This window comes from Stenella coeruleoalba (assembly GCF_951394435.1).
Source record: "Stenella coeruleoalba genome assembly, chromosome: 15".
NCBI lineage: Eukaryota > Metazoa > Chordata > Mammalia > Artiodactyla > Delphinidae > Stenella > Stenella coeruleoalba.
The window spans coordinates 49,611,455-49,635,448 of record NC_137161.1 but is presented as its reverse complement, the minus strand read 5'-3'; the positions used below and the strand labels follow the sequence as shown (position 1 = coordinate 49,635,448).

General features: G+C 60.2%; 4 protein-coding genes and 1 pseudogene across 9 annotated transcripts; 2 read left to right on the top strand and 3 right to left on the bottom strand.

The window, feature by feature from the left end:
- LOC307198146 (cytochrome c oxidase subunit 6A1, mitochondrial-like) lies at positions 1 to 449 on the bottom strand (annotated as a pseudogene). The gene has a single exon. The product of its transcript is annotated as a cytochrome c oxidase subunit 6A1, mitochondrial-like (transcript).
- Positions 450 to 3,596: 3,147 nt separating this feature from the next.
- On the top strand, positions 3,597 to 10,367 carry CIAO3 (cytosolic iron-sulfur assembly component 3). The gene is made up of 11 exons (XM_079944511.1): positions 3,597 to 3,682; positions 4,690 to 4,785; positions 6,264 to 6,407; positions 6,703 to 6,835; positions 7,398 to 7,532; positions 7,803 to 7,921; positions 8,074 to 8,203; positions 8,639 to 8,711; positions 9,188 to 9,325; positions 9,754 to 9,911; positions 10,000 to 10,367. The coding sequence occupies exons 1-11, from the start codon at positions 3,617 to 3,619 to the stop codon at positions 10,236 to 10,238; spliced, it is 1,431 nt and encodes a 476-aa protein (XP_079800637.1). The 5' UTR covers positions 3,597 to 3,616; the 3' UTR covers positions 10,239 to 10,367.
- Positions 10,368 to 10,434: 67 nt separating this feature from the next.
- On the bottom strand, positions 10,435 to 13,617 carry HAGHL (hydroxyacylglutathione hydrolase like). The gene is given in 9 exon segments (XM_079944522.1): positions 10,435 to 11,302; positions 11,304 to 11,454; positions 11,774 to 11,853; positions 12,150 to 12,251; positions 12,469 to 12,634; positions 12,636 to 12,757; positions 12,837 to 12,954; positions 13,043 to 13,206; positions 13,494 to 13,617. Coding segments are annotated over 9 exon segments (1,107 nt in total). The 5' UTR covers positions 13,599 to 13,617; the 3' UTR covers positions 10,435 to 11,203.
- Positions 13,618 to 14,043: 426 nt separating this feature from the next.
- On the top strand, positions 14,044 to 18,956 carry CCDC78 (coiled-coil domain containing 78). The gene is given in 14 exon segments (XM_079945444.1): positions 14,044 to 15,009; positions 15,244 to 15,318; positions 15,322 to 15,363; positions 15,451 to 15,537; positions 15,733 to 15,965; positions 16,035 to 16,214; positions 16,340 to 16,418; positions 16,506 to 16,631; positions 16,846 to 17,033; positions 17,100 to 17,271; positions 17,393 to 17,436; positions 18,156 to 18,222; positions 18,298 to 18,398; positions 18,507 to 18,956. Coding segments are annotated over 14 exon segments (1,566 nt in total). The 5' UTR covers positions 14,044 to 14,949; the 3' UTR covers positions 18,619 to 18,956.
- ANTKMT (adenine nucleotide translocase lysine methyltransferase) lies at positions 18,954 to 23,830 on the bottom strand. Of its 5 annotated transcripts, none has more exons than XM_079944514.1 (6): positions 23,645 to 23,830; positions 20,482 to 23,047; positions 19,841 to 19,945; positions 19,601 to 19,741; positions 19,331 to 19,381; positions 18,954 to 19,201 (listed from the first exon to the last, which is right to left on the bottom strand). In XM_079944514.1, exons 2-6 carry the CDS (start codon positions 20,758 to 20,760, stop codon positions 18,980 to 18,982), a joined length of 798 nt encoding a protein of 265 aa, XP_079800640.1. In that variant the 5' UTR covers positions 20,761 to 23,047; positions 23,645 to 23,830; the 3' UTR covers positions 18,954 to 18,979. The 5 variants fall into 5 exon arrangements, with proteins under 5 accessions (XP_079800640.1, XP_079800642.1, XP_079800639.1 ...); XM_079944516.1 differs by lacking the exon at positions 23,645 to 23,830 and adding an exon at positions 20,168 to 20,331 and having other exon boundaries at positions 20,482 to 20,599; XM_079944513.1 differs by lacking the exon at positions 23,645 to 23,830 and having other exon boundaries at positions 20,482 to 23,502.
- Between the last annotated feature and the right edge of the window lie 164 nt (positions 23,831 to 23,994).

Genomic DNA, 23,994 nt, shown 5'->3' with positions numbered 1-23,994 from the left:
ATGGTCATCACTGGATACAAGAAGGTGAGCTTAAGGTCCTATACACTTTTCTGGTCCATGTGTGCAGAGTAATGGTCCAAACCAGTGCTGTGGTCCCCACTGGGTAGTGGTCCAGGTTCTCTTTATTCATCTTCATAGCCAGTTGGAAGTGAATTCACATGAGGATTATGGAATAGGGTATGGTTACCATCTCCCCAGGGAAAGGGCTTAGCCCTGATGCGGAGATGCGGGTAGGTGATGAACTCAGGTCTCTCCTCCTCTCCGTGGTGCTTCAGGAAGACGTTCAGCGTGCTCACTCCCACCCCAGGAAGCGCCACAAAGTAGGTGAGGGCCTTCCACATGCGAGCTGAGCCCTCCTCACCACGGCGCCACTCGACATAGGCTGCTCCAGCTGCAGCTGGGAACGAACCTCGCAGCCCAGAAACCCAGGATCCAGCTGCTGCCGCCATTTTCCACCTGGATCCGGCATTTTCTTAAGAAGTTAGGTATACTCCTAACCATACAACTTAGCCATTCCCCTCCTAAGTAATCCCTCCAGAGAAATAAACCTGGATGTGCACACAAAGTCTCGTACGTGAATATTCATAGCAACTCTATTCACCATAGCCAAAAATGGGGAAAAACAAATTTCCATCAGTAGACCAATGGACAAACAAAATATGGTATTATTCATATGCTGACCTACTGGTCAGCAATAAGAGGGAACAGACTACTCATACTTGGGGGAAAAGGATGAACTTCGACATCATTATGCTGAGTGAAAGGGGCAGATATCAAAGGGTACATAATGTATGATTCTGTTTCTATAAAAATGTTAAATTGCAAACGAATCCCTCATGACAGAAAGCACATCACTGGTTGCCGGGGCCAGAAAACTTCACTAAAACTCAGGATTCCTGTTCGCAGGAGTAACAGTGAGGAATCTTTTGGGGCTGATGGAAATGTTCTGTCTTGACTGAGGTGGAGATTTCACGGATCTGTGTAACCACCAAAGCTCTTTGGACTGTACCCTTTAAATGGATGCCTTTATTGTGCATAAACTGTACCACAATAAGATTGATTTAAAAATCAATAGCAAGGGCTTCCCTGGTGTCACAGTGGTTGAGAGTCCGCCTGCCGATGCAGGGGACACAGGTTCGAGCCCTGGTCCGGGAAGATCCCACATGCTGCGGAGCAGCTGGGCCCGTGAGCCATGGCTGCTGAGCCTGCGTGTCCGGAGCCTGTGCTCCGCAACGGAAGAGGCCACAACAGTGAGAGGCCCGCGTACCGCAAAAAAACAAAAACAAAGAATCCGCCTGCCAATGTAGGGGACACGGGTTCGAGCCCTGGTCCGGGAAGATCCCACATGCCGCGGAGCAACTAAGCCTGTGTGCCACAACTACTGAGCCCGCGTGCCACAACTAGAAGCCACCGCTGTGAGAAGCCCGCACACCGTGCAGCAACGAAGACCCAATGCAACCAAAAATAAATAAGTAAAAAAAAAAAATCAATAGCAGGGACTTCCCTGGTGGCGCAGTGGTTAAGAATCCGCCTGCCAATTCAGGAGACACGGGTTTGAGCCCTGGTCCAGGAAGATCCCACATGCCGCAGAGCAACTAAGCCCGTGCGCCACAACTGCTGAGCCTGCGCTCTAGAGCCCGAGAGCCACAACTACTGAAGCCCGCGCACCTAGAGCCTGTGCTCTGCAACAAGAGAAGCCACCCCAATGAGAAACCCGCACACCGCAATGAAGAGTAGCCCCCGCTCGCCACAACTAGAGAAAGCCCGCAGGCAGCAGTGAAAACCCAAAGCAGCCATAAATAAATAAAATTATTAAATAAATAAATAAAGTGTGCGATTCAATGGTTTTTAACATATTACATTATTAATTTTAAAACTGTGTTAAAATATATATAACAAAATTGGGCATTGTAACCATTTTTAAGTGTACAATTCGGTGGCGAGAGTTACATTCACAATGTTGTGCAATCATCGCCACTATCTATTTCCAAACCTTTTTCATCATCTCAAACTGAAGCCCCTTCCCAAGGCCTTGGTAACTCTAATCTACTTCCTGTATCTATGGACCTGCCTGTTCTGCACATTTCACATAAGTGGAATCACACAGTAGTGGCATCTGTGTCTGGCTCTCTCACTAGACACAGTGTTTTCAGGGTTCGTCTACATTACAGTGTGTCAGTGCTTCATCCTTCTATAGCTGAATGACAGTCCACGATGTGGATGGACCACATTCCTTTATCCGCATCTGCCGATGGTCACTTGGGCAGTTTCCATCTTTTGACTAGCCCCCACCTTTGCTCCACTGGTTCTGGGGGAGAGAGATGGAAACTGCCCTGCATATCTACACGCAAACTGTCCCCCTCCAGCATTAAAAGAGCCCTCCTTTGTCCCCCAGCCTCAGCCAGAGCCCCCTATGCTATAAACCCTCTCCATCGCCCCAGCCTAACTGACCCTCATCCTGGCCCCATCCCAACAGCACTTATTATCCTCACACATTTTTTGTAAACGTTCTCTGGGGCACTGCAGTGAAACTAAGTTTATTTTGTATTTGTCTGGTTCTAATAATGAGTGAGAATGTTGAGATTTCAGGCATCGAACCCCAGACTTTAGTCAGATATTGCCAGGATGGTGGGTGCTGGGGCCTGGAAGCCCACCAGGTACAGCCCCTGGTGAAAGCCCCTCTCACTGCTGAGAAGGAAGTTCCCATCCTGGGAGCCAAGAGGAGAGGCAGCAGGTGCTGGAGGAGGCAGCACCAACACCTGGGCCTCAGGCACCTGGACGTCACAGTTAACCCGCAGGTAGATGAGGTATCACCCGGTAGAGCCCACATCAGAACAAGAACCCCAGGAAGAGCACAGGCTGGAATGGGCCCCCAGCATGTGAGATCATGCCGTGCCCGCGGGTATTCTGGGGCTGATCCTGCCAAGGCACCTTCAGGACTGGGCCCACGTGGGTCCCGGGGATGTGCCAGACTCCATCACTGGCGTTTTCTGGAAAGCCCCATAAAAAGTGGTCATTACCTGTACATGACGACTCAAGAACTGAGTCCAGCCAGCAACGGTTCTGTCTCAGGTAATAAAATCTCACAGGGAACTGGAGTTTTCTCAGGCTGGTCTTTGAAATAACCGCGGACTCTCTCCGAGAACCCCAGGGCTCTGCACTGAGCCGCAGCCTCGGGAGGAACGGCTCCCCTTCCCCGTCACTCTCATTTTCTTCTCTTTTCAACAGACACTGGGCGTCTCTGCGTACCCGGCGCCCTTCTGGGCTCTTGGGCTGCGTCCGGAGCCAAGTAAAGAAAGTTGGCTGCATCTCTCCCGGGGAGGAGACGGCGGGGGCCGCACACCTGGCTGGCAGGTGAGCCCGGGACCGCGAGTGAGGCGCCCTCGCCTCCCCGCCGCCCCGCCGCCCCTCTGCCTCCCGGCCGGCGCCCAGGCAGGGTGGAGAGTGAGAGGTGCCCGGGGCCGCCAGCAGGGAACCCGCGCCTGCCAGACACCCGGCCGCTTAGCCAGTCGCGCATGAGCCATGCGGACGCTTTCCGGCAGCGTGGCGGAACCGCTTCGCCGTTTCGCGGCATTTGGCGACACCTGCGCTCGGCGGCGGGCGGCAGTGTGGCACCATGGCGTCGCTCTTCAGCGGGGCCTTGCAGCTGACGGACCTGGACGACTTCATCGCGCCGTCTCAGGTGGGCGGGTAGGGCGGCGGCCGTGCGCGGGGAGCCCCCTCCGCCGCAGTCTCTCCCCTGAGAGAGGGGCTCAGAAGCGGGGCTGCTGGGTCGCACAGCCCCGTAGCTTCCGCGTCCCCTTCCCGGGCGGCCACTGCAGCCGAACTCACCTAGCTTGGGGCCCGGGAGACCCTGCCGAGCTTCCCTGGCCAATTCCTTGCGTGTGAACAGAGTGGGACGGCCCCACCCCGCTGCGAGGACTTGGGAGGTGCTCCGCTGGAGTCACCGCGGTGGTCGTCGTAGGTGTCGCCCCTGGGGGGGAAGACAGAGCTTGCCCCCAAAGGGGACAGGACAGCTGCACTTGAGAACCGGCCGCCCTTATCTGATGTCTCCGCTTATCGGTTGCTACCAGCCGTGCAGGACCAGGGCTCGGAGGGCCATAGCTAAGCCGTCCCAGGAGGAGGAACGGGTGGGGCTGGTCCCGGCACAGCGGCAGGAGGAGCTCGGACAGGCCTCCCACTAAGGCTTTCTGGGGCTAGTTCCCTTTGGGAATGCGATGGCCAGTGAGGTGCTCCTGTTGAGAGAGACCGCGAGAACTCCAGGAGTTGGGCAAAGAAAGGAACTTTCTTCCAGGAACTGGGCGGGGCCAAGCGTTCCTAGCGACCCCTTGGCTTCTTCCCAGCAGTCGATGAAAAACTGGCCACGGTGCCCCGCCAGACGTTTACGCTGAGGAAGGTGAGGGCGGGGGTTGGTGCTGTCTGCAGACAGGTTAGCGTGCAGGCCCAGTCAGCACCGCCTCCATCTGACTGTGACCTGCAGAGCGACTCTTGGTCGGACAGAGTGTCTGACCAAGCGTGAGTGAGTAGGGAAAGTAGTGACAAAATCCATAGCGCTAAGAGTGCTTCTGGTGCAGGAAGACCGGAATCAGGGCACAGTTTTCGTCCCAGGTGGTGGTGTGGCCATTAGGCTGCCCCTCTTCTTCCGCCTCTGTGCACTCAGGTGCCCGTTGGGGTTTCTTACTGGTATAGGATTGCATCAAGCCCATGAAGGTGGATAAGAGGCCGGGAAGTGGCGTAGCCAAGATCCACGTCGAAGATGACGGGAGTTACTTCCAAGTCAGTCAGGTAAGTGCCAGCTTGGTTGGCCTGAAGCACGTTTCACTGCTCCGTCGAGTGACAAATGCAGGGGCCACAGGACCTTGCACGTCTCACCAATCCTTTCTCAGATATGTTCTGCAGAGAGCTCTTTGCAGAGATGGCAGTTCCCGCATCCCCTCCCTCTCTCCTTCTCTCTCTGAGTTGTAATTGTGTAAGATTTTCTAGTCCAGACCACTTGTTCTTAGGGAACACCTACTTCCTGTGTAATTTAGCAATGACGAGATCCTAATCCAATGGCGTTAAAATTTACCCCGACTGTTTGCCATTTGGACTCTCAAGAACATCTGTGCTGTCCCAGGGACCGCAGGCACCACCAGGCACGCTGGCCCAGGAATCCTGCCCAAGCAGGGGAGGAGCCACAGGATGGTTCACGGTAGGGCCAGACAACAGGATCCAGAGTTCACAAGGAGAGAGCCACTGTTCACTCAGCCCAGGAGGGTAACGCAGCAGCACACCACGGGTCCCGCCTAAGCCCAGCACAGCACGGAAGACTGGGTCCTTTTTAGGGACCAAGTGGGCGCTGCTCCAGAGCAGCAGTGGTTGATCTGGAGGGAAGTCGGAAGCACATCAGCCCCCTGCTCAGCACAGCATCACAGCCTGTCCTTGAGACCAGTCCAACCTGGGAAAATGCACTGAGCTCAAATTGTGGCTTTGGTGCTAAGTAAGGCCTAGTGATCTGGGCTGGAAGGGAGTTCCTGTCTTGTCAGCCCCCTGGTAACACTCTGGGCCCCTGAAGCTCGCCTGGCCCTGGCTCAGACCACTCCTGTGTGTGCAGAGGGAGTGAAGGGGCTCTACTGGGATCATTTGCAGCTAAGAAGAGTTGCCCAGCCTGGAAGCTGGCTTGAACACCAAGTTCTGCAACTGTCTGGCCGAGTCTGACAGTGTGACTGCCCCTTGTGTCCCTCACCCACTCTTCCATGTGTTGGCACTGGGCAGGCACAGCCCAGGTGGGCACAGGCTCCTGCCATCTCCTCCCTCTGCCCCTTTCCTTGTCCCTCTGTCCTTTCTTCCTTAATCTTTGCCCTTGCCTTTCTCTTCCTCCTCCATTTAGAGCCTGGCCTTGGGCATTTTCCTGTCCCCACAGCCCCGTGAGGGCAGCCTGGGGACCAATGACTGTCCAGGGCCTCTGTGATGAGTCAGCTGCTCCTTTGCAGGTTTAATGCCCGTCTCCCACCCCTGGCGGGCAGCAAGCCTCTTCAGTATGATCTGACGTGCAGCCAAGTTTGTACCGAAGTTAGAATTTGGTGCCACTATGAAAATCTAGAACGTGTATACGTGTTTCTGCAATAAATATTTAATTTCTAAGAAGTTACAGCACATAAACCCAGTAGTTGGTTGTCAGTGTTGTGAGACGGAGAATGAAGGTTTCCTGTGGGTCCCATCATCTGAGAGCTCCACGTCCTCATGCGGAGGGCCCTTGGGGTACCAGGTTCTTGTGCTTCCAGGATGGAGGGACAAAGAAGCTGGAGAGGGCCAAGATCTCGCTGGACGACTGCCTGGCGTGCAGTGGCTGCGTCACTTCGGCAGAGACCGTGCTCATCACTCAGCAGAGCCACGAGGAGCTGCGGAAGGTTCTAGGTGCTAATAAGGTGAGCGGTGGGACAGTCTTTGGAATGCCACTCTAACCCGACATCAACCCCAGCATCCCTCACTCGTGTTGTCAGGGCAGCTCATCTTCTGGTGCCCTTTGTCCTATGTCTCCTAGTGACTCCTGACGTTTTTAGGTCTCATCGGTGGGATCTCAGTCAATTACTTGTATTTTGACATTGAAGTGTTAACCCTAAACTTTAGGTTCTACGTGTTTGCAAAAATGACATGCCTGATGGAGTTAGGCTTGGAATCTGTTAAACACACAGAGTGAGCGGCAGGTCCCTTGCTTTGCAGATGGTGGCGCCCGATCAGCAGAGGCTGGTTGTCATCTCGGTCTCTCCCCAGTCCAGAGCATCGCTGGCTGTGAGATTTCAGCTGAATCCTACAGACACTGCCAGGAAATTAACTGCGTTCTTTAAAAAAATAGGTAGGTGCTGAACCTTGGGTGAGCTCCAGCTTGGACACGAGAGCTGGCGAGGGGCTCGTCATGCCCCACTATCACTGGGCTTAAACACATCAGGAACTCTATCTGAGGTTGACTTCAACTTGAAGTTCTGTTTTGATACAGAGAGCAGTGCCTTTTAATAGAAAGCTGTCTGAATTCTGATGTTGCACTTCCCCGAGTCTGGAATTTACCCACTCCTAATATTGTTTTTAAACTATCACCATCAAGGCACATCTCCCAGGTCTGATTTGGGTTCTGGCTCAGATCAGCTGGTCGACCTCTGCGTGCTGGGAGTAGGGCTGGGAGGACGTGGGGTGAGCCCCGGTGCCGGCGGCTGCCCTAGGCAGCATGCAGAGTTTGGCCTGGTCCCTGGCAGCCACCGAGCTCAAAGGAAGGAAAGCCCAAGGACACCGGGCTGTCTGCATGCACACCAGCGTGTCATGTGACGCCCCACGGGAAGGCAGAGCCCTGCTCCCGGGGCGAGGTGGGCAGCGCCTGGGGCTGTGGCCATCCTTCTTGGGGTGAGGTGGGTGCTCCCTTGCAGGGGCACACTACGTGTTTGATACCGCCTTCTCGAGGAACTTCAGCCTCCTCGAGAGCCAGTGGGAGTTCGTGCGGCGATTCCGAGCACAAGCCGATTCCAAGCAGGCCTTGCCTGTGCTGACTTCCGCCTGCCCAGGTATGCTGATGCTGCGGACCGATGTCAACAGCTGGACATGGGTGACGGGAGTGCTGGGGGAGGGGCTCGTCAGCAGGCACTGCCTGAGGGTCACCTGTAGTCGCTTCAGTTCCCAGAGGGGTGATCATAGGGACACCTGAGATACGTATCGGCGACAGCACAGTGGGGGCTTAGCGGGCTCCTAACTCCTGTACAAGTCGGTCCACCCCAGAAAGTCACACCCCTGCCCTGCTCGCTTCCCCCACCACCCCCACCCTGTGTCGGCCTCAGGCTGGATCTGCTACGCCGAGAAGACCCACGGGAACGTCCTCCTCCCCTACATCAGCACCGCCCGGTCCCCGCAGCAGGTCATGGGCTCCCTGGTCAAGGACTTCTTCTCCCAGCAGCAGGTAACAGGGACATCTTACAAAATGAGCCAAGACTGCAGTGGTCAGGACCCACACACAGAACTGTGCTCCCAGCCGTGCCTGTGCTGTCACCCCCGCCTCAGCCTTTGCTGCTGGGGCCAGGCAGCTGCACCACTGCCGTGTTCTCCACGCAGCATTTGACCCCCGACAAGATCTACCACGTGACGGTGATGCCCTGCTACGACAAAAAGCTGGAAGCCTCCAGACCCGACTTCTTCAGCCAAGAGCACCAGACACGCGATGTGGATTGTGTCATCACAACAGGTGCGGGGCCCCGAGCCTGCTGGCGCTGTGTCCCCAGCATAAGGCCCAGCACAATCCCCCTGGCTCATGTTGGTCACCCCGTCTGTGAGTTGAGCAGCCTTGCAGAGGCTCCCAAATGCTTAAAAGAAAAATGAATGCCCACCCGGGAGGCAGACGATCCAGGAAGGGTCGCTGTCCAGGGACGCAGTGCCCTGCCCACTCCAGGCGCATTGCGAGGCACCCCAGGGTCAGGCGCGTCTGCCCCACCACAGCACCGGGAGGCCCTTCAGAAGTGGAGTTGCCTCTGGCTGGGTTCATCCCCCACTCACGATCACGGGCTGGACGTCTGGCCACTCACAGGTTGCTAGGGATGCAGGTGGTGGGGACCTTTCATGGTCTCTGTTTTTGTTGAGATTCAGCTGAAGAGCGTCTGTCTGTGCTGTGGTCTCATCGTAGGAGAAGTCTTCAAGCTGCTGGAAGAAGAAGGGGTCTCGCTGTCAGAGCTGGAGTCGGCTCCCCTGGACAGTCTGTACGTCGTGCCTGCCATGTCAGGGGCAGTAAGCTTGTCCAGCATTGGGGTGCTCTTGACCTTGGGGTCAGAGGTGTCCTGGTGGGCAGCAGAAGGGATGAGGCGGGGGCAGGCACTGTCCTCGCCCCTCTTCTCTGCCTCAGCTTCCTTCTGGTTGGTTTTGCATCTGCCCCGTGGTATGTGTTGGTGTCCAGAGGTGGTTGAGTTCACGAGGCAGCCTGTGGACAATTGGCTGATGGTTATCAGAGCTGACCCCAGCTTCATACAGGTCTGAGCTCCCCAGAACAGGTGACATGACGGAGGGGACAGTCCTTTTCCCCCAGAGCCTCCTCCTGACACACCCACAAAGCCCTGGAGTCTGTGACTCATCTTCCACTTAGAAAGCAAGTGCTCTCAAACAGAAGTTACAGAGGTTACCCAGAAGCCTTGGTGGACAGCAGCCCCACTACCACCTGAGGCCATGCCCTCCTCCCCAGGTGCAGCAGTGTATCTGCCCAGGAGCCTACCAGCCATCAGGGTGGGGGCTCGGGGGGCTACCTGGAGCACGTGTTCCGGCATGCAGCCCAGGAGCTCTTTGGAATCCACGTCACTGAAGTCACCTACAGACCCCTGAGGTCAGTGGGAAGGGCTGGAGCTTGGGGCAGGGCAGCCTCTCGGGGCACCAGGCAGGAGCTGGGCCCTCCCCTCTGGCTCATGTGAAGGGGCCAGAGCTCTCCAGCCCTTGGTCTCCTCATCATAGGACCCAGTGTCCCCTACCCACAGCACGGTGACCCAGGGCCCCAGAGGCCCATGGTGGCAGGACAGTTTTCCTGGCACAGGGTGTGTCCCAACGTGAGTCCCCATTCCAGGGAGGGCGGGCTGGGGCCCTTGTCAGACCTTGGGAAGGTGGGGTTCCCATTCTACAGACTAGGAAACCAAGGCTGGGGCTGAGGCCACCTGCCCCACTCATTGAAGGGAGCCTTCTACCCTCCCCTATCACTGTCCCCCACCCGGGAGGAAGCCTGGGTGTGCCGTGTGGACAGCCTGCTCTGTGTGCCCTCAGGAACAAGGACCTCCAAGAGGTGACTCTGGAGAGGGAGGGCCAGGTCCTGCTGCACTTCGCCGCGGCCTACGGCTTCCGCAACATCCAGAACCTGGTACAAAAGCTCAAGCGAGGGCGCTGCCCATACCACTATGTGGAGGTCATGGCCTGCCCTGCAGGTAGCTGCACACAGAGTGGGCCCAATGGGACCCCGTGTGCTGACACCCTCCCCTTGACCACACTTCTGCCCGTCCTTCTCTGCCACAGGCTGCTTGAATGGTGGAGGCCAGCTCAAGGCCCCTGACATGCCTGGCAAGGAGCTTCTGCAGCAGGTTGAGAAGCTATACAGCATGGTCAGGACCGAGGCACCAGAGGACGCGCCTGGAGTCCAGGAGCTGTATGGGCACTGGCTGCAGGGCGAGGGCTCAGAGCAGGCCAGCCGCCTGCTGCACACAAGCTACCACGCGGTGGAAAAGGCTGGCTCCAGCCTCAGCATCAGGTGGTAGGAGGCCTCCAGGATCCACCCGGCCCAACACAGCCAGCACCGGGACTCCCAGGAAGGCATGTGGAGTCTCCAGCAGGGAAGTCGCCCGAGACCCCAGGGCATACCCCCAAAATGCTGGATGAGATGTGGGGACATTGGGACCCACATAGAGATGGGACTCAGGACCCCCAGCCAGTAAAGGTGACTTCAAGCCTGTGCTCACCTGGACTCCCCGCTGCAGGGGGCCAGAGGTTCCACCACCTGCTGGAACCTCTCCATGGGCCCAGAGCCCTAGAGGTGCCCTGACTCCTCCTGGTTGTGGTGGCCTAAGCTGTGAGGGTTTCAGCTCATCCTGTGGGGAACTTAAGGGAGAGAAAAGGGGGGGTTCCTCATCCCCCATTTCTAGAGTCACCTGAAGCTGCGATGTGGAGGGTGGTGATAGGCTGGACCTGCCAGGCTGGTCAAGCTCACCGCAGAGCTTGGGGAACCCTGCCACGCTGGGCAGCAGAGGACACTGGCAGGAGACAGGCACCTGGTCCATGACCCCAGCTGGGGATGGGTGCTCCCTCCACCTAGAACCAGGTGTTCGAAGAAGCTGCGGTCTCTGGGGCTTGAGAACCTCTGTCTTGGGGGCTGAGTCCAGGTGGGAAGGACTCTTGCTATCAGGCCTCAGTGGTCTCGCTGGCTGAGTCCTGTGTCCACAGCTGGACCCCCACTTAAGGGGCAGGGGGAGGGCAGATTGCATTCAGCCCACCAGGCCTGGCCCCGAAAAGCTCACTTCTAGTAAAGGGGACTCTCTCTGAAACCAGCTTCTCTTCAAGAGTGTTTACCAGCATCAAAAAAGAGGCCTTTCAAAGCTTTATTCAAGTTTAGGAGCCCTGTGCACCCCACTAGGCTGCTTCGCAAACACCCAGGTCTCGGGGCTCACTGTGGCCCAGAGAGGGGCCCCGGGTGTCCAACACCAGGAAAGGCCAGGGCGCCCACCCTCTAAGGCTGGGCAGGGCTGAGGAAGGCTCGATCCTCCTGTGGGTCAAGGGAGGAGCAGTGTGTGGCCCAGCCCACGTAGGGCTCACTTCGGCCGGGGCATGCTCAGGAGCCCCCACTGCAGCGCGAGGAGTGCCTGGGCCTGTGGCTGCAGTGGCTCAGCTGCCCGCTCAAAGCTCGCTCGCTCCCTGCAGAGCACTTCCAGGACTTCAGCTGGGGCGACCTTCCCTGTGAACTTGTGCACAGGCTCCTCTCTGCAGGGAGAGGGGGTTCGATGGGAACCGCTGGGCAAGCTGGACGTGGCGGTGGAAATGAAGCCACTGTTGGAGGGCATTTAAAGAGCAGCCTCTCCCTGGTGCCAGACAATCCAATAACCAGTCCCCCAACACCTCCCTCAGCATCCAAATGACTGCCAGGGAGGCCCAAAGGACAACAGTCCGGCCCCATGCCAGCCTGTTCAGCAGCATGGCCCCTGGGGAGGACACAGGTCCTCCCGACATGCGCTGGCTCAGGCCCTGCCATGTGCTCCCCCGCCTGCCCCACAAGAGGGCCCGCACGCTGGCCAATACTCACGCCACCCTCAGGAAGGGGTTGTAAAGGAGCTCCTCGCCCAGGGTTGAGGGCACCGTGGGCACATCATCCTCATCCCTCTTCTGGAATGACCACAGGCCTTTGTCACAGCCTTGTCTGGCAGCTCCAGGCAGCTTGGCTCAGCTTACCAGTCTGGGGGCTTGAGCCTAGACCCTGAGGGCAGGCACTCATGGGCCAGACCTGCAGGCTGCCCAGCTCCCCTCCCTCACCAGTGGGAGCCTTGGCTGGCAGAATGCCCTGGGCCAAGCCATGTCTGGTCACCTGGGTCGATCATGGTGGACTCCCCTGCAGTCCCTCCCTGGTTCCAGTCCTACCCCACCCTCCAACCTTGCCACTGAGAGGGGAGGAGTGGTCACACCTTGGCCCACGATAGCTTGGCCTTCACGTGGTTGTTGCAAGGCTCCACTTTTTGTGCGAACTCGAGGTTGCCCAGTGTGTGCTCGTGACCACAGAACACCTTCTGGAGAAAGAAGGCACTTGGGGTGCACAGCACCACCATAGGCAGAGATGGGCAGAGACACTCACCCCAGTGGCCCAGCCCCTCCCCCCTCGCCTGGTCCACCTGTCCCCACGGCTGGCAAGCAGTCATCCTGAACCCTGGCATAAGGCAGGTGCAGAGTGCACCAGTTATGTAGGGAGGCTGGGCCCCATGAGAGGGTAAGGGGCAGACGGCTCACTGTCTCAGGGGGCAGGGTGCCCAGGGTCTCCACCAAGCTGTGGTACATCTGCTGAGCTGTGGTCTCCAGGCGTGAGCCGCAGCCGGCCACAGACAATGCGTCCCCTGGGGAGTTGGGTGGGTCAGAGAAGGTGGATGGGGCAGAGGGAGGTGGGGTGGGTAGGCACAGGGCAGCCAGTACCCGAGAACACGGCGGGCGGGTCCAGACACTCATCTTCCCACAGGAAGTAGCTCATGTGGCCCGAGGTGTGGCCGGGCGTCAGGAGGCAGCGCACGTGGATGGCCCCAAACTATGGCAGAGGAGCAGGTGGGCCTGTAAGGTGGTTGGGCCCAGGGCGCTCTCCCCACCCCTCCTGAGTGCACGCTCACCCGCAGCTCCTCGCCATGTACCAGCCTGCGGGTCAGTGCACAGATGCGCTCATCTGCGCCCAGCACCACCAGGCCAGGCAGCAGCCTCGCCAGCTCCGTGTTGCCCCGGGCGTGGTCCCTGCGGGTGGGGGGAAGCAGGATCACATGCGGTCAGGGTAGGGTAGGGGTGACACCCTCCTGCCTCAGCCCGCCCTGATGGCACTCACCAGTGGTGATGGGTGGTCAGCACAGTTGTCAGTGATACCCCCTCCCGGCCCACGATCTCCAGCAGCTGAAAGGGATGGGAGTTAGGGAGATGCAGGTGGTCCAGGTGGCTGCCTGTGTTGGGGCGCCAGGCCCGGGTGCACAGTGCCCCAGGCAGGGGACGGGCCTGGGGGTAGGGGAGATCCAGCAGACAATTACTGAGCGCCCAGCACACACAGTACAGTTAGGCACCATACGCAGGGAAAAGGGGAGACCCGAGACGGCTCTAACCTCAGAGGAGACCCAAGATAATCAAGAAACCCTAAACGCCAAATAACCAGAGATGAGACAATAGGGGAAGGATCTGGCCCCGGCAGCGTAGTCTGGAAAGCCTCTCGGAATGCGGACTGACGGTCTCGGCCTACGATGCCTGTGCCCACAGCTGTGCTCCCGCCGCCCGAAAGCTGCCCTCACCCTTTTGGGCACGGCCACGTCCACGGCCACAGCCTCCCGCGTGTGCTCCTCGATGACCAGGTACATATAGTTGTCCTCAAGCACAGGGATGACTTTGACCTTCATGGTCGCAGAGCTCAGCCACCCCGCGCCTCCTGAGCCCCTTCCTCAGGGTGGGACTACCCTCTCCAGACCCTAGGCAGAGCTGTGCGTGGGAGGGGTCAGCTCCACAGACACGCTGGGGGCCAGGAAAGGAACCGCACTCCCTGCTCCCGGACTTCCCCGAGGGCCCTTGAGGAATCCCAAGCTCCTGGCTTAAGTTGACTTGCAGCTGCGGGGACCAGTCTCTAGCCAAGACTCAGCCCGCCGCAGGCCCCGCCCCCGCGCAGCAGGCCACACCCCCTATTAACCGCGCCCTCTTCCGGCTCCGCCCCCAGCCACGCCGCTGCCCCGGTAGGCCCCGCCTGCCTCCCAGGCTCCGCCCCCTCCCCAGGTGCCCTCCCGCCGCAGCGCGACCCTGGACCAGCCCCTCTCCAGGCCCCGCCCCTCAACGTCCTTCCGCAGGCCCCGCCCTCCCCAGGCCCCCTCCCTCCGAAGTACGACCCCGGTCCGCCCCCCTTTCCGGTCGTCCACTCACCCCAGCTGGGCTGCGCCAGCTGGTCTCAAGGACTGCCTAAAGGACAGCCGGACAGAGGCGGGCCTCGGGCGCCTGTCACGGGGCCTGGACGGAGCGCGCCGCTCACCCGGGCCGCCACCAACGGCCCGCGCCCCTGAGACCCGCTGGGCCCTCCTGGAACCTGCGCGCGCGGGAACCGGCGCACAGTGCCCAGAGCACACGCGTGCGCGGGAGGGAGCGCGCGCGTGCCCGAAGAGAGCTGCACGCACGTCTGGCCAGTCGCGCCCGGCGCTGCGGCGCCTCCTCCGCGAAGCCCTCCTGGCACCGGGCTGAGACAGCCCTCCTGAGTACCCCGGACCCGGACTGGGACGTCTGAGCCCGCTTCCGTCAGGCTGAGCGCTGCAGGGATCTGTCCAGTTTGTTTGCCTGCCCGTCCAGTGCTCAGCGTAGGGGCCTAATGAGTGTGCGAACCCACATGGTAGAGCAAAGCGCGCTGTGTGAGGACAACAGTAACAGCAGCGGCACCTCCATACCATGCGCGCTGTCCCACACCTCCCCAGGCTGGGCCCTTCTATGCACTCGTGGTTCCATCCGCGTCCCTGATAAATGCTGGGGTGCCGATCTGCGTTTCCCAGATGAGGAAAAGGAAACCGGAAAGAATGGATCGCCAAATACGGAAGCAGTTGAGAGTTTTCACCCACCTCCCCAACCACTTAACTGTCCTGCCTGCCCTCGTGGGCGGGGCCCCGGGAGTCTCCTGGGGACAACAGAGGCCTTGGCAACACAAACCACCGTGTTGCAGCAACAGGCCAGTAGTCGAGGTGGCACCAGGCTTGGGGCAGCCCAGAGTCCCTTTTGCCTATGGAGTATGTGGCAGCCCCAGGCTCCAGGCCAGGGGCCCCACCTCGGGCCACCAAGAATGTGAGTCCTCCCAGGACGCTGCGTTTCTGGGCTCGGGGGTTCTCCCTGTTCCCTCAGAGACCAGGAGGGGTGTAGATCCTCCCAGGACCTGGGCCTGATCCTGGCTGTGGGAGGGCCTGCCCCAGCTCTGCCAGGCTGAGGGTGTGGGGGTGGATGGCTGGTGGCTTCATGAGAGTGGAGGCCACAGCCCAGGTCTGAGACACACCTGGGGTATGAGTGGTGGTGCCTCCCTAGGTTCTGCCGCGGGCCGAGACCTGGCTGCCAGGAGTCCCTGGGGGTACCCCAACCTGGGCCACCAACCTAGATTCCTAGGTTCCCTCAGATCTAGAGCTGAGTGAGGAGCAGCGGCTGCAGGTGGGTGTGGTGGCCCTCAGGCACTGGCAGGAGGGAGAGCATCCCCAGGGCCCCACAGGCCCCACCTCTCATCCTGGCCATTCACAGGTCTGCAAGGAGCTGGTGGACCTGCAGATCAAAACCCATCGCCTGAAGGAGCAACACGAAGCTGAAATCTTCGAGCTGAAGAGTGAGGTGGGCACTGATGTGTGCCTACGTGTGCCAGCCTGAGAGCATGGGGGGAGGGTGCACACTTAGTGCCAGAACTGTGAGGGGTGCAGGTGTGCCCCATGTGACTGTGCACACGCAGTGTCTGCGAGTCCCCACCTGTCCTGTGTGTGCTGTGTTCCTGTGGATGCCCAGATGGATGATGACCTGGTCACCCCGCAGGTCCTGTGGCTGGAGAGCCGGGTGCTGGAGCTAGAACTGCACGGAGAGCAGGCAGCCCTAGCAGAAGCTAATCCGGGGCACCGCCAGGCACTGGCACAGGAGCTTGGGCACAAGGCCTGGGGGCAGGGACACTCCGACCACCACAGACTCCAGGTCACCATGAGCGCATGGGTGGAAGCTAAACAGGGGTCCAGCAGGGGAACAGTGAGGCTGAGACCGGCTTTTCTGTGCAGGCACAGCCCAAGGACTTCCTGACAGCTGAGAACGAGCAGCAGAAGCTGGGGCATGGTGTGAGTGTGCAGCCACCTAGCCCGGGAATCTGTTGAAGTTTCTCCCAGCCCAGGGTGGAGGTGGGGCAGTGCAGGGGACCCAGAGCTTGGGCTCTCACCCAGCCAGCCCTTGTGTACCCCGCAGCCGCAGGGAGAAGTAAGTCGGGCGCCAGAGCAGCACAGGGCTCGGCAGCAGGCACTGGAGACGCGTGTGTGAGTGACTGCCTCACCTGGGACAGGAGGGCCCAGCAGGGCACAGTGAGCAAAGGAGCTGTTCTTAAGGGGCAGAAGGAGTCACCTGCCCTAGGCCTGGCTAAGCCTCATACCCATGTCTGCAGGGCAGCCCTGGGCTGGCAGCTGCAAGGAGCTCAGGAGGAGGCCAGGACAGCTGGGCAGCAACTGGCTGCACAAACCTTGGTGAGGCCCACCCCTACCTGCTTTGAGGTCTGGCTCAGCAAAGGTCCACCTTGCAAGACATAAATTCAGGGCCATCTCCACCCCCAGGTATTGTCTGCCTGCCGGGGCCAGCTCCACCAGGCTGAAGCAGAGAACGCCCGGCTGCAGCTGCAACTCAAGAAGCTGAACGAGGAGTACGCCATCCGACTGCAGCACTGCGCCCGAGCCGTGGCTGTGAGCACTGGGCCGGCTGGCCCTGTGTTGAGTGGGAGGCCTCTGGATCCTGGGGAGCCCGAGTCTGGCCTGGGTGTGCTAGACCACTTCAGAGAGACTCTGACCTTGTGGGAGACTTCAGGCCCACCCAGCACACTGTCGTCAGACCAGCTCCATGGAGGGAATTGGGGGGGCAAGGTGTGGACCCGCCCCAGCCCAGCCCTATCTCCTCCAGGAGTATGCAGATGGTGCAGGCCCAAAGCCTGCATCCACAGCCCTTCGGACATTCCTGGAAACCACTCTGGAGGACATTCGGGGGGCACATCACAGCCGTGAGCAACAGCTGGCCCGGGCTGCTCGCACCTACCGCAAGCGCCTGGCAGATCTGAGTCAGAGGCACGAGGAGCTGCTGGCTGCCCACAGGTGGGCCCCTCCCTGAGCTGGGCACCTGGGGTGGGATAGCCCTAGGTGACCTGGTGCGGGGTTTAGTGTGCAACAGGTGCTGGTGGAGCCCAATGGGGCACCCAGGATCCCCAAGGCTACCTCTGGTGCAGCCACCTCAGACATGGAGCCGCCGCCCCTGCACATGGTCACCAAATTCGGCCACCTGAGGGAGGACCAGGCTAGGCTGGAGAAGCAGCTCCAGAAGCTCCAGGCCCAGGTGACCCCTCCCTGCTGCCCCACAACTCGCCCCAGGACCCATCCCAGGCTCAGCAAAGCCCCAAGCCCAGGGCCTCTGAGCAGCCTGCCTCATTCAGCAATCGCTGTTCTTGTTCCTACAGAAAGAACCCAATGAAGCCTCTCAGGGGGGCCCATTAGAGCCACAGTGAGTACCTGGTGTGGGTGCTGGGGAGACCCATTCATTCATTCTGTGAACTAACTGCTTAGAGGGGTTCTGGTTGCTGCAGTGGACAAGGTGGCCCATCTGTATTCTCCAGTCTCGGTCTGCTTATGAGACACTAATAATCGCACAAAAACCAACTGCCTGGAGAGAGGAGGGACTACCCTCCTGGATGGGAGGGGGCTACCCTTGAATGGGAGGGTCAGGGAGAGACCCCGAAGAAAGGACACTTCAGCTGAGACTCGGAGGACCCATAGCTGAAGACCTATAGTGGCACGGACGATAGAAGTCTTGACCCCAGGACAAGGCAGGAGCAGGCTACCTGGTGACCTTCACAGCCTTTGCCTCTGCACCTTCATGTTCTCAACTGTGCAGTGGGCAGAAGCTAGGACAAGTCACCTGCCTGGGGTTTTGGGAAACCCCCCAGCATGGGGGGAGGCCCCCCACAAGCATCTTACAGACACTGGGGTCACTGTCCCAGCTGGCCTTGTGGCTTAGCTTTCCCTGAGTGGCCAGTGGCTGCCCCCATGCACAGATGGCTCCAAGCCTCACAGAGCCCACAGTGGAAAGGCAGCCCTATACTGTCCCAAACTCGCTCCCAGCAGGCACCTCAAGGACCTAGGGGCCCTGACTTGAGCAGGGTCATTGGTCAAAACCTGGGTCCATGCCAGCTTTCACGCCCACCCCTCCTCCTCCCCTCACAGGGGCCTGGAAGCTGCATCCTGGGCCCAGATCCGCCAGAAGCTACAGGACTTCTCCCGTGGCACCCAGGTAGTGGGCAAAACCTGGCCAGAGGCCCTTCCTCACACTGTGCCCAGGCTCATGGCTTATGTTCCCTCATTCCAGGCAGAGCTGGAAAGGGAGAGAGCACAGCTGCTAGTCCGAGCCACGATGGCTGAGGAGCAACTTTCTGAGCTACAAGAGTATGTGGACCAGCACCTGGGCAGGTGGGCTCTAGAGGTGGGCTGGGTAAGACCCAAGGACCTCAGTCCCAGGCACTAGCAGCAGGGCTTGTCCACAGCCAGGTGGTGACTATGCCTAGTTTCTCTGAGCAGGTACAAGCAGGAGATCCTGAGGCTGAGAAAACTGGTGGGTACAGGGAACCCCTGGAAAGCGGGGGCCACACCTCCAGCCAAGCCGCAGCACCCAAGGACTCGCAGTCGTTAGCTGGTCAACAGATAAACTTGGAGCAGAACTCTTCACAGCCAGCATGGAGCCCTCCCCACAGCACCCCCTTGGGAGATCATTCCACCCAGCTCAACACCCAACAAAAATCAGGCTGGGGGCTTCCCTGGTGGCGCAGTGGTTGAGAGTCTGCCTGCCAATGCGGGGGACACAGGTTCATGCCCTGGTCCAGGAAGATCCCACATGCCACAGAGCGGCTGGGCCCGTGAGCCATGGCCGCTGAGCCTGCGTGTCTGGAGCCTGTGCTCCGCAACGGAAGAGACCACAACAGTGAGAGGCCCACATACCGCAAAAAAAAAAAAAAAAATCAGGCTGGAACCCACTGAGTCTTTATTGTGTCCACTCAGCCAACCTGAGAATTGGGGGCTCCAGGTATGGAGGCAGAACTAGGCCCTGGGACAGCCTGCCCAGCTGGCCCACCACTGTGGACATCATAGGCCCAGACGCGGTCCAGGCCCTCACCCAGTACAGCCACAGGTTGCCAGGTGGGGAGGGGGAAGCGCCCAGACACCACTCGGGCTCCTGCAGGCAACTCTGCCTGTAGCTTGTCCTCCAGCAGTGGGAGCTATGGGGGAGAGGGGAGGTTGGGGTGGGCAGGGTGGAACACAGCTCCCCCTACCCAGCTCCTCCAGGCCCAGCACCTACACTGGGGATGGCTTGGGCCTCCCATGGGGTCAGCAAACCCCAGACCTACCACGCTAGGAGCCAGGAACACAGACACATTGTGGCAGTCCCTCAGGCTCACCTGCAGGAAAAGGAAATTACCCCAGCAGGGATTGGGGCCCCAGCAGGGAGGGAGGTTTGGTGGGCATTGGGTAACTGCAGCTTCCAAGTCCCAGCTCCAGCCTGCCCAGGTGGCAGAGGTACCTGGCACTGTCAGCAGGGTGGCCAAGCTACCAAGCTAGAACCGGAAGCATGAAGATCAAGGGTGGGGTCTGAGAGGGTCCAGGACTCCCTGGATTACCTTCCAGAGGTTCTCACGGCGGTAGCTGACATTGCCCGCACATCCTGCTCTCCAGGCATGCAGCCACGCCAGCCCCACCAGCCACGGGTTTAGCTCATAGCCCACAGCTGGGCGGAGACCGCACTTGTGGGCAGCCAGCACCTGTGGGCACAACGAGCGTCAGGACCAACAGATGGGGCGGTGCGCTCAGGGGAGGGGTCAACAAAGACGCTCCCCAACACACACGAACACGGTCCTTACAATCCTGCCGTCGCCAGAGCCCAGATCCACCATCTTTCCTGGACGGCCTCGCAGCAACGACAACACGTGCTCCACCTGCCTGGCACTCGCGCCAACATAAGGCACCTGTACAAGGAAGCAGGCGGGAGTGTGAGGGTGGGGGGGCCTGCCTCCTGGGCTTCCATTCTTAGAGTGGCCTGTCCGGTCCTACCTGAAGGAGGTCCCAACCCACAGCCGAATCGGCCCTGGAGTAGCTGCACCGTCCGCCTTAGCGCCACACTCCAGGCCCCGCCCCCAGCCCGGACCCGCCCGGCCGGCAGCTGGTCCCCACAAGCCTTGGCCCAGCACCTGCAGCCGCAGCGGCACGCGGCGGAAGCCCGGCTGCAGCAGCAGCGCCCACACGGCGTAGGTGACCAGGCCCGAGCCCGCCGCCACCTGCAGCAGCTCCAACGCGCCTAGCCGCCGCTCGCGCAGCTCCGTCAACGCCTCGGCCGGGTCGTCCTGCTCCATGGCTGCGGGAGAGCGGCTCAGGGTTTCCCCACCTCAAGGCCCCTCCCTGGCTCAGGTCCGAGACCCTCATGCCCCGGCCCGGGCCTGGAGAGGGCCGTCCTCCCCACCGTCCGCGGCCTCCGCGGCTCCCCTACTCCCTGCTCCGCGCCTACCAGATCCGCGGCGCCGCGCCGGAAGAGGCGGACGCGGCGAGACACCGGAAGCGGCCGGGAGAGCCTGAGCAGCCGGTCCGCTCGCGTTCCGCTCCGTCCGGGTCCAGGGACCCTCCCGCGGGTTCCGGACCGCGGAGCCCTGGGGTCCGGGGCTACCCTCGCGGGTTCTGGCCGCACAACATCCTGCCTGTAGCCCGCGTCGCTCAGCCTCGTTGGCCCATGCCGCAGATGGTTGCTGCGGGCCTGTCTTGGGCGCTGCGGACCCCTGGGGCTGCACATCCCAGCGCGGGGAGACGCCCGAGGGAAGCGGTGCCGTGGATCCAGTTGACTGGCAGCGGAGGTCCGTGCGGTGTGGCTGGAGGCCAGGGGCGGCGGTCAGCCCGGGGGGAAGGGCTTACCGGGGAGACGCCGCCCCGCACACCCCGATAGCCAACCAAGCCCAGGAGCAGTCGCGGGGAGGCCACCCGGGCCCCTCCCACGGCTGAAGGCAGCCCGAGTGCGCAGGAAACGCAGGATGCGCAGGCTTCGGCGGGGGCGGTGGGAGTTTGAGCGTGGCTGAGGGGCAGGGCGGAGGGGGTTGATAAGGAGAAATTTAGCAGAACCGAGAAAACAGATGTTGGCTCTCTCTGAGCGTCATGGGAGGGGAGCCGGATGTGAGGTGCTGGGCGCTCTGGCAGCTGGCCCAGTCAGGTGGATGGGAGGAAGAGCCCCAGGAACTGGGGAGACCACCTTCCTTCTCCAGAAAATGTAACACACACGAAGAAAGATTGAGTTCCCGGAAGTGACCTGATGAAGCCTGGGAATGAGAGAGGCAAGTGCGGGGACAGAGCCAGGACCCCCTCCTTACCCCACCCTGAGGCCAAACGTCCTTGAGTGGCAGAGACTTGTCTGCACACAGGCCCTGGCCTGGCTTCTCATCCATCCACGGCATCGGTCAGGAGGGACGGAGGCTGCTTCAGACAATGCAGGCATGCTGGAGACCACTGCCCCCATCCCCAAGTGCAGACTGCCGCACACTTGGCCCCAGCTGCCTCCACTTGGGAAAGACAGGTGTTCCTGTGGCAGGAAACCCCGGTGCCATGCTCCCAAGACCTGAGCACTGGAGCGGAGGAGGGCTGCTCCCCACCCCCATCTCAGAACCTTCTGTCTCCTTCCTGGCTGTCACCTGGCCCTCCCCATAAAAGGAGGATGTGCACTGGGCTTACACAGCATCCCATTCTTGTCTCTTTTGTTCCTTGTATTATTCCTGGTGCTAGAGCAGCACCTGGTACCTAGAAGAAACTCAATAGAAGCGGGTCGACTGAATGAAGGCACCTACCCCGACTCCCCAGTGTGCACACCCAAAAGTCCCTCACCTTCACACCTGCACCCTGCTCCTCACCTTTGGGTACTGGGCACTCGAGTGCATACCTGTGTGAATGCACATGCCCAGAGGTGCCCCAGAGGCACCTGCTCCCATAGCCCCAGCCCTCATGCTCACCCACACCGTTTCCCCTTGGCCACTCCCCTGTGAGCAGGCATGAAGCCCCTGGCCCAAGCCTTCCAGGCTCCTCCCAGAGCACCCTGGGGCTCCTCTGACCCTGTCAGCCACACCCACTTCTGCCCTTTCTGCTCCTTTTGCTGGTTGCAAAGCCAACACTTTCTCTGGAGGAGGGTGTGTGCATAGGAGGCGCTTCCTGGGGCAGGTGGGCAGAGGCCAGTGTCCAGCCTAGGGCCCAGCCCAGAGAAGATGCCCTACATTTTTCTGGACAGATGGTCCCAGAGGTAGTCCACAGTGACCACACTGCGTGTGGCCATGGGCCTCTGTCCAAACAAGGCTGTGGGGAGCTGGCCAGAGAATTAGGGCAAGAGCCAAGGGTGAGGTGCTTCTCAGCGCTGGAGGCGAAACACTCCTCAGGTCGGGGTCTGCATGGGCAGTGCAAAAGCCTCCCAAGATGAAGAGGAGGATGACAGGAGAGCACACTCACCTCCTCCTCCTCTGGTCTTTACTGAGATACTCCCTGGTGGGGGGAGGGGGAAACAGGAATACAAGGGTCTGCAGTCCAGGAGAGAGGTCCAGGCTGGAGATCCAAATGTGGGGTCATCAGCACGTTGATCGTATTTAAAGCCAGAAGGCTGGCCCAGTTCTCCAATGAGGGAATGTCGGAATGTGCGTGGAGAGGAGAGGTCTGGTGCCTGAGCTCTGAACAATCCATGGGTGCCGGTTTGAGTTTGGGGACGCGAAAGGGCACAGCAAGGAGCCTCAGGAACAGCAGAAGGTGGAAGGAGCCCAGGGGAGCCTACCATCCAGGATGACTGTGCTCCCACCCACAATTCTCACCAGTCCCCACAGCAAATGGCCCGTCCAAGTGAAAGGAGTGCGTACCCGACACGAGTGTAGCCTTAGACAGCCTGCCCCACGGAAACTCCAGGGCAGCCACTGGAGTGATGCAGTGTTCACACAGGGCGTGGCAACATGAGGTACCTATATCAGCCGAATCTGGCAGAAGTGGCCCTGTGTATCCTTGTTCCTCTCCCAGCCTCAGTTCCTGCCTGCAGGATGGCAGGGCCCCTTCTCCAGTGAGGGCTGCCAGGCAGAGATGGGAAGTTGTTTCTGGGGCTCAGCCCAGGCACCCCACCAGATCTGAGCTGTGGCCCTCTTTCCCAGGAGCTATGGGTCTGGGTCAGCAGAATCAGCTCCCTCTGGGCTCAGTAGTCCCACGTGCACCCCCATCCTGGGGCCTTTCAGCCTCAGGGCCGTCAGCTTTGTCCAGACCGCGCTGGCCCTTTATGTGGCTGAGGCTGGAGAGGAAGGCGGGGGCAGCGACAATGAGGCCAGCGGCGGGAAACGGTCCTTAGAGACCCCATTGTGTGCCCCCGCCCACTAGAAATGGGCAACAAGCAGGACCCTGCAGAAGAGACCCCACAGCTGTCAGGATGCTGGGCACGTTGCAGGGGCCTGTGGACAGAGGGGCCCATTCTGCCCCAGGGGCAGAGTGGGGCCAGGATGACTCTGCTGGGCTTGCAGCGAACCACGCGGGGAAGTCGGTGGCCCGCCAGATTGCAGCCCCTTCCCTCAGGTTGGGAGTGGTGTCGCCTGCCTCCCCCTACAAAGGCCTCCAACCACCTCAGACCTTGGGTGTTATGGCCCCTTTTCCACTCCCACTCTGAGAAGTGGAATCACCTGGCATTGGGGGCAGCAGAGCTGAGGGTGACGTGAGTGGGGGTCCCTGCATGCCCCCACCCAGCAGCAGCCCCTCTCCAGGGCGTGGGCTGGGTGGCCTTAGACATGGCACCACTGCCCCAGAGCCTCAGTCTCTGGCTCTGTGAAGCGGTAACTGGGCAGTGCCCGGGGCTGTGGGAGAATAAAATGAAGTGAGGCAGGCCCAGGGCTGGGCTCAGGCACGAGCACCCGATGCAAATTGGCTAATGCAAGCTGCGTTCTTATTGGTTATTGCTGTTACCTCGGAAGCAGTTGGTACTGTGATGCCATCTGGAGGTCACCCCCCCACCCTCCTACCCGCCCCTCCCCAG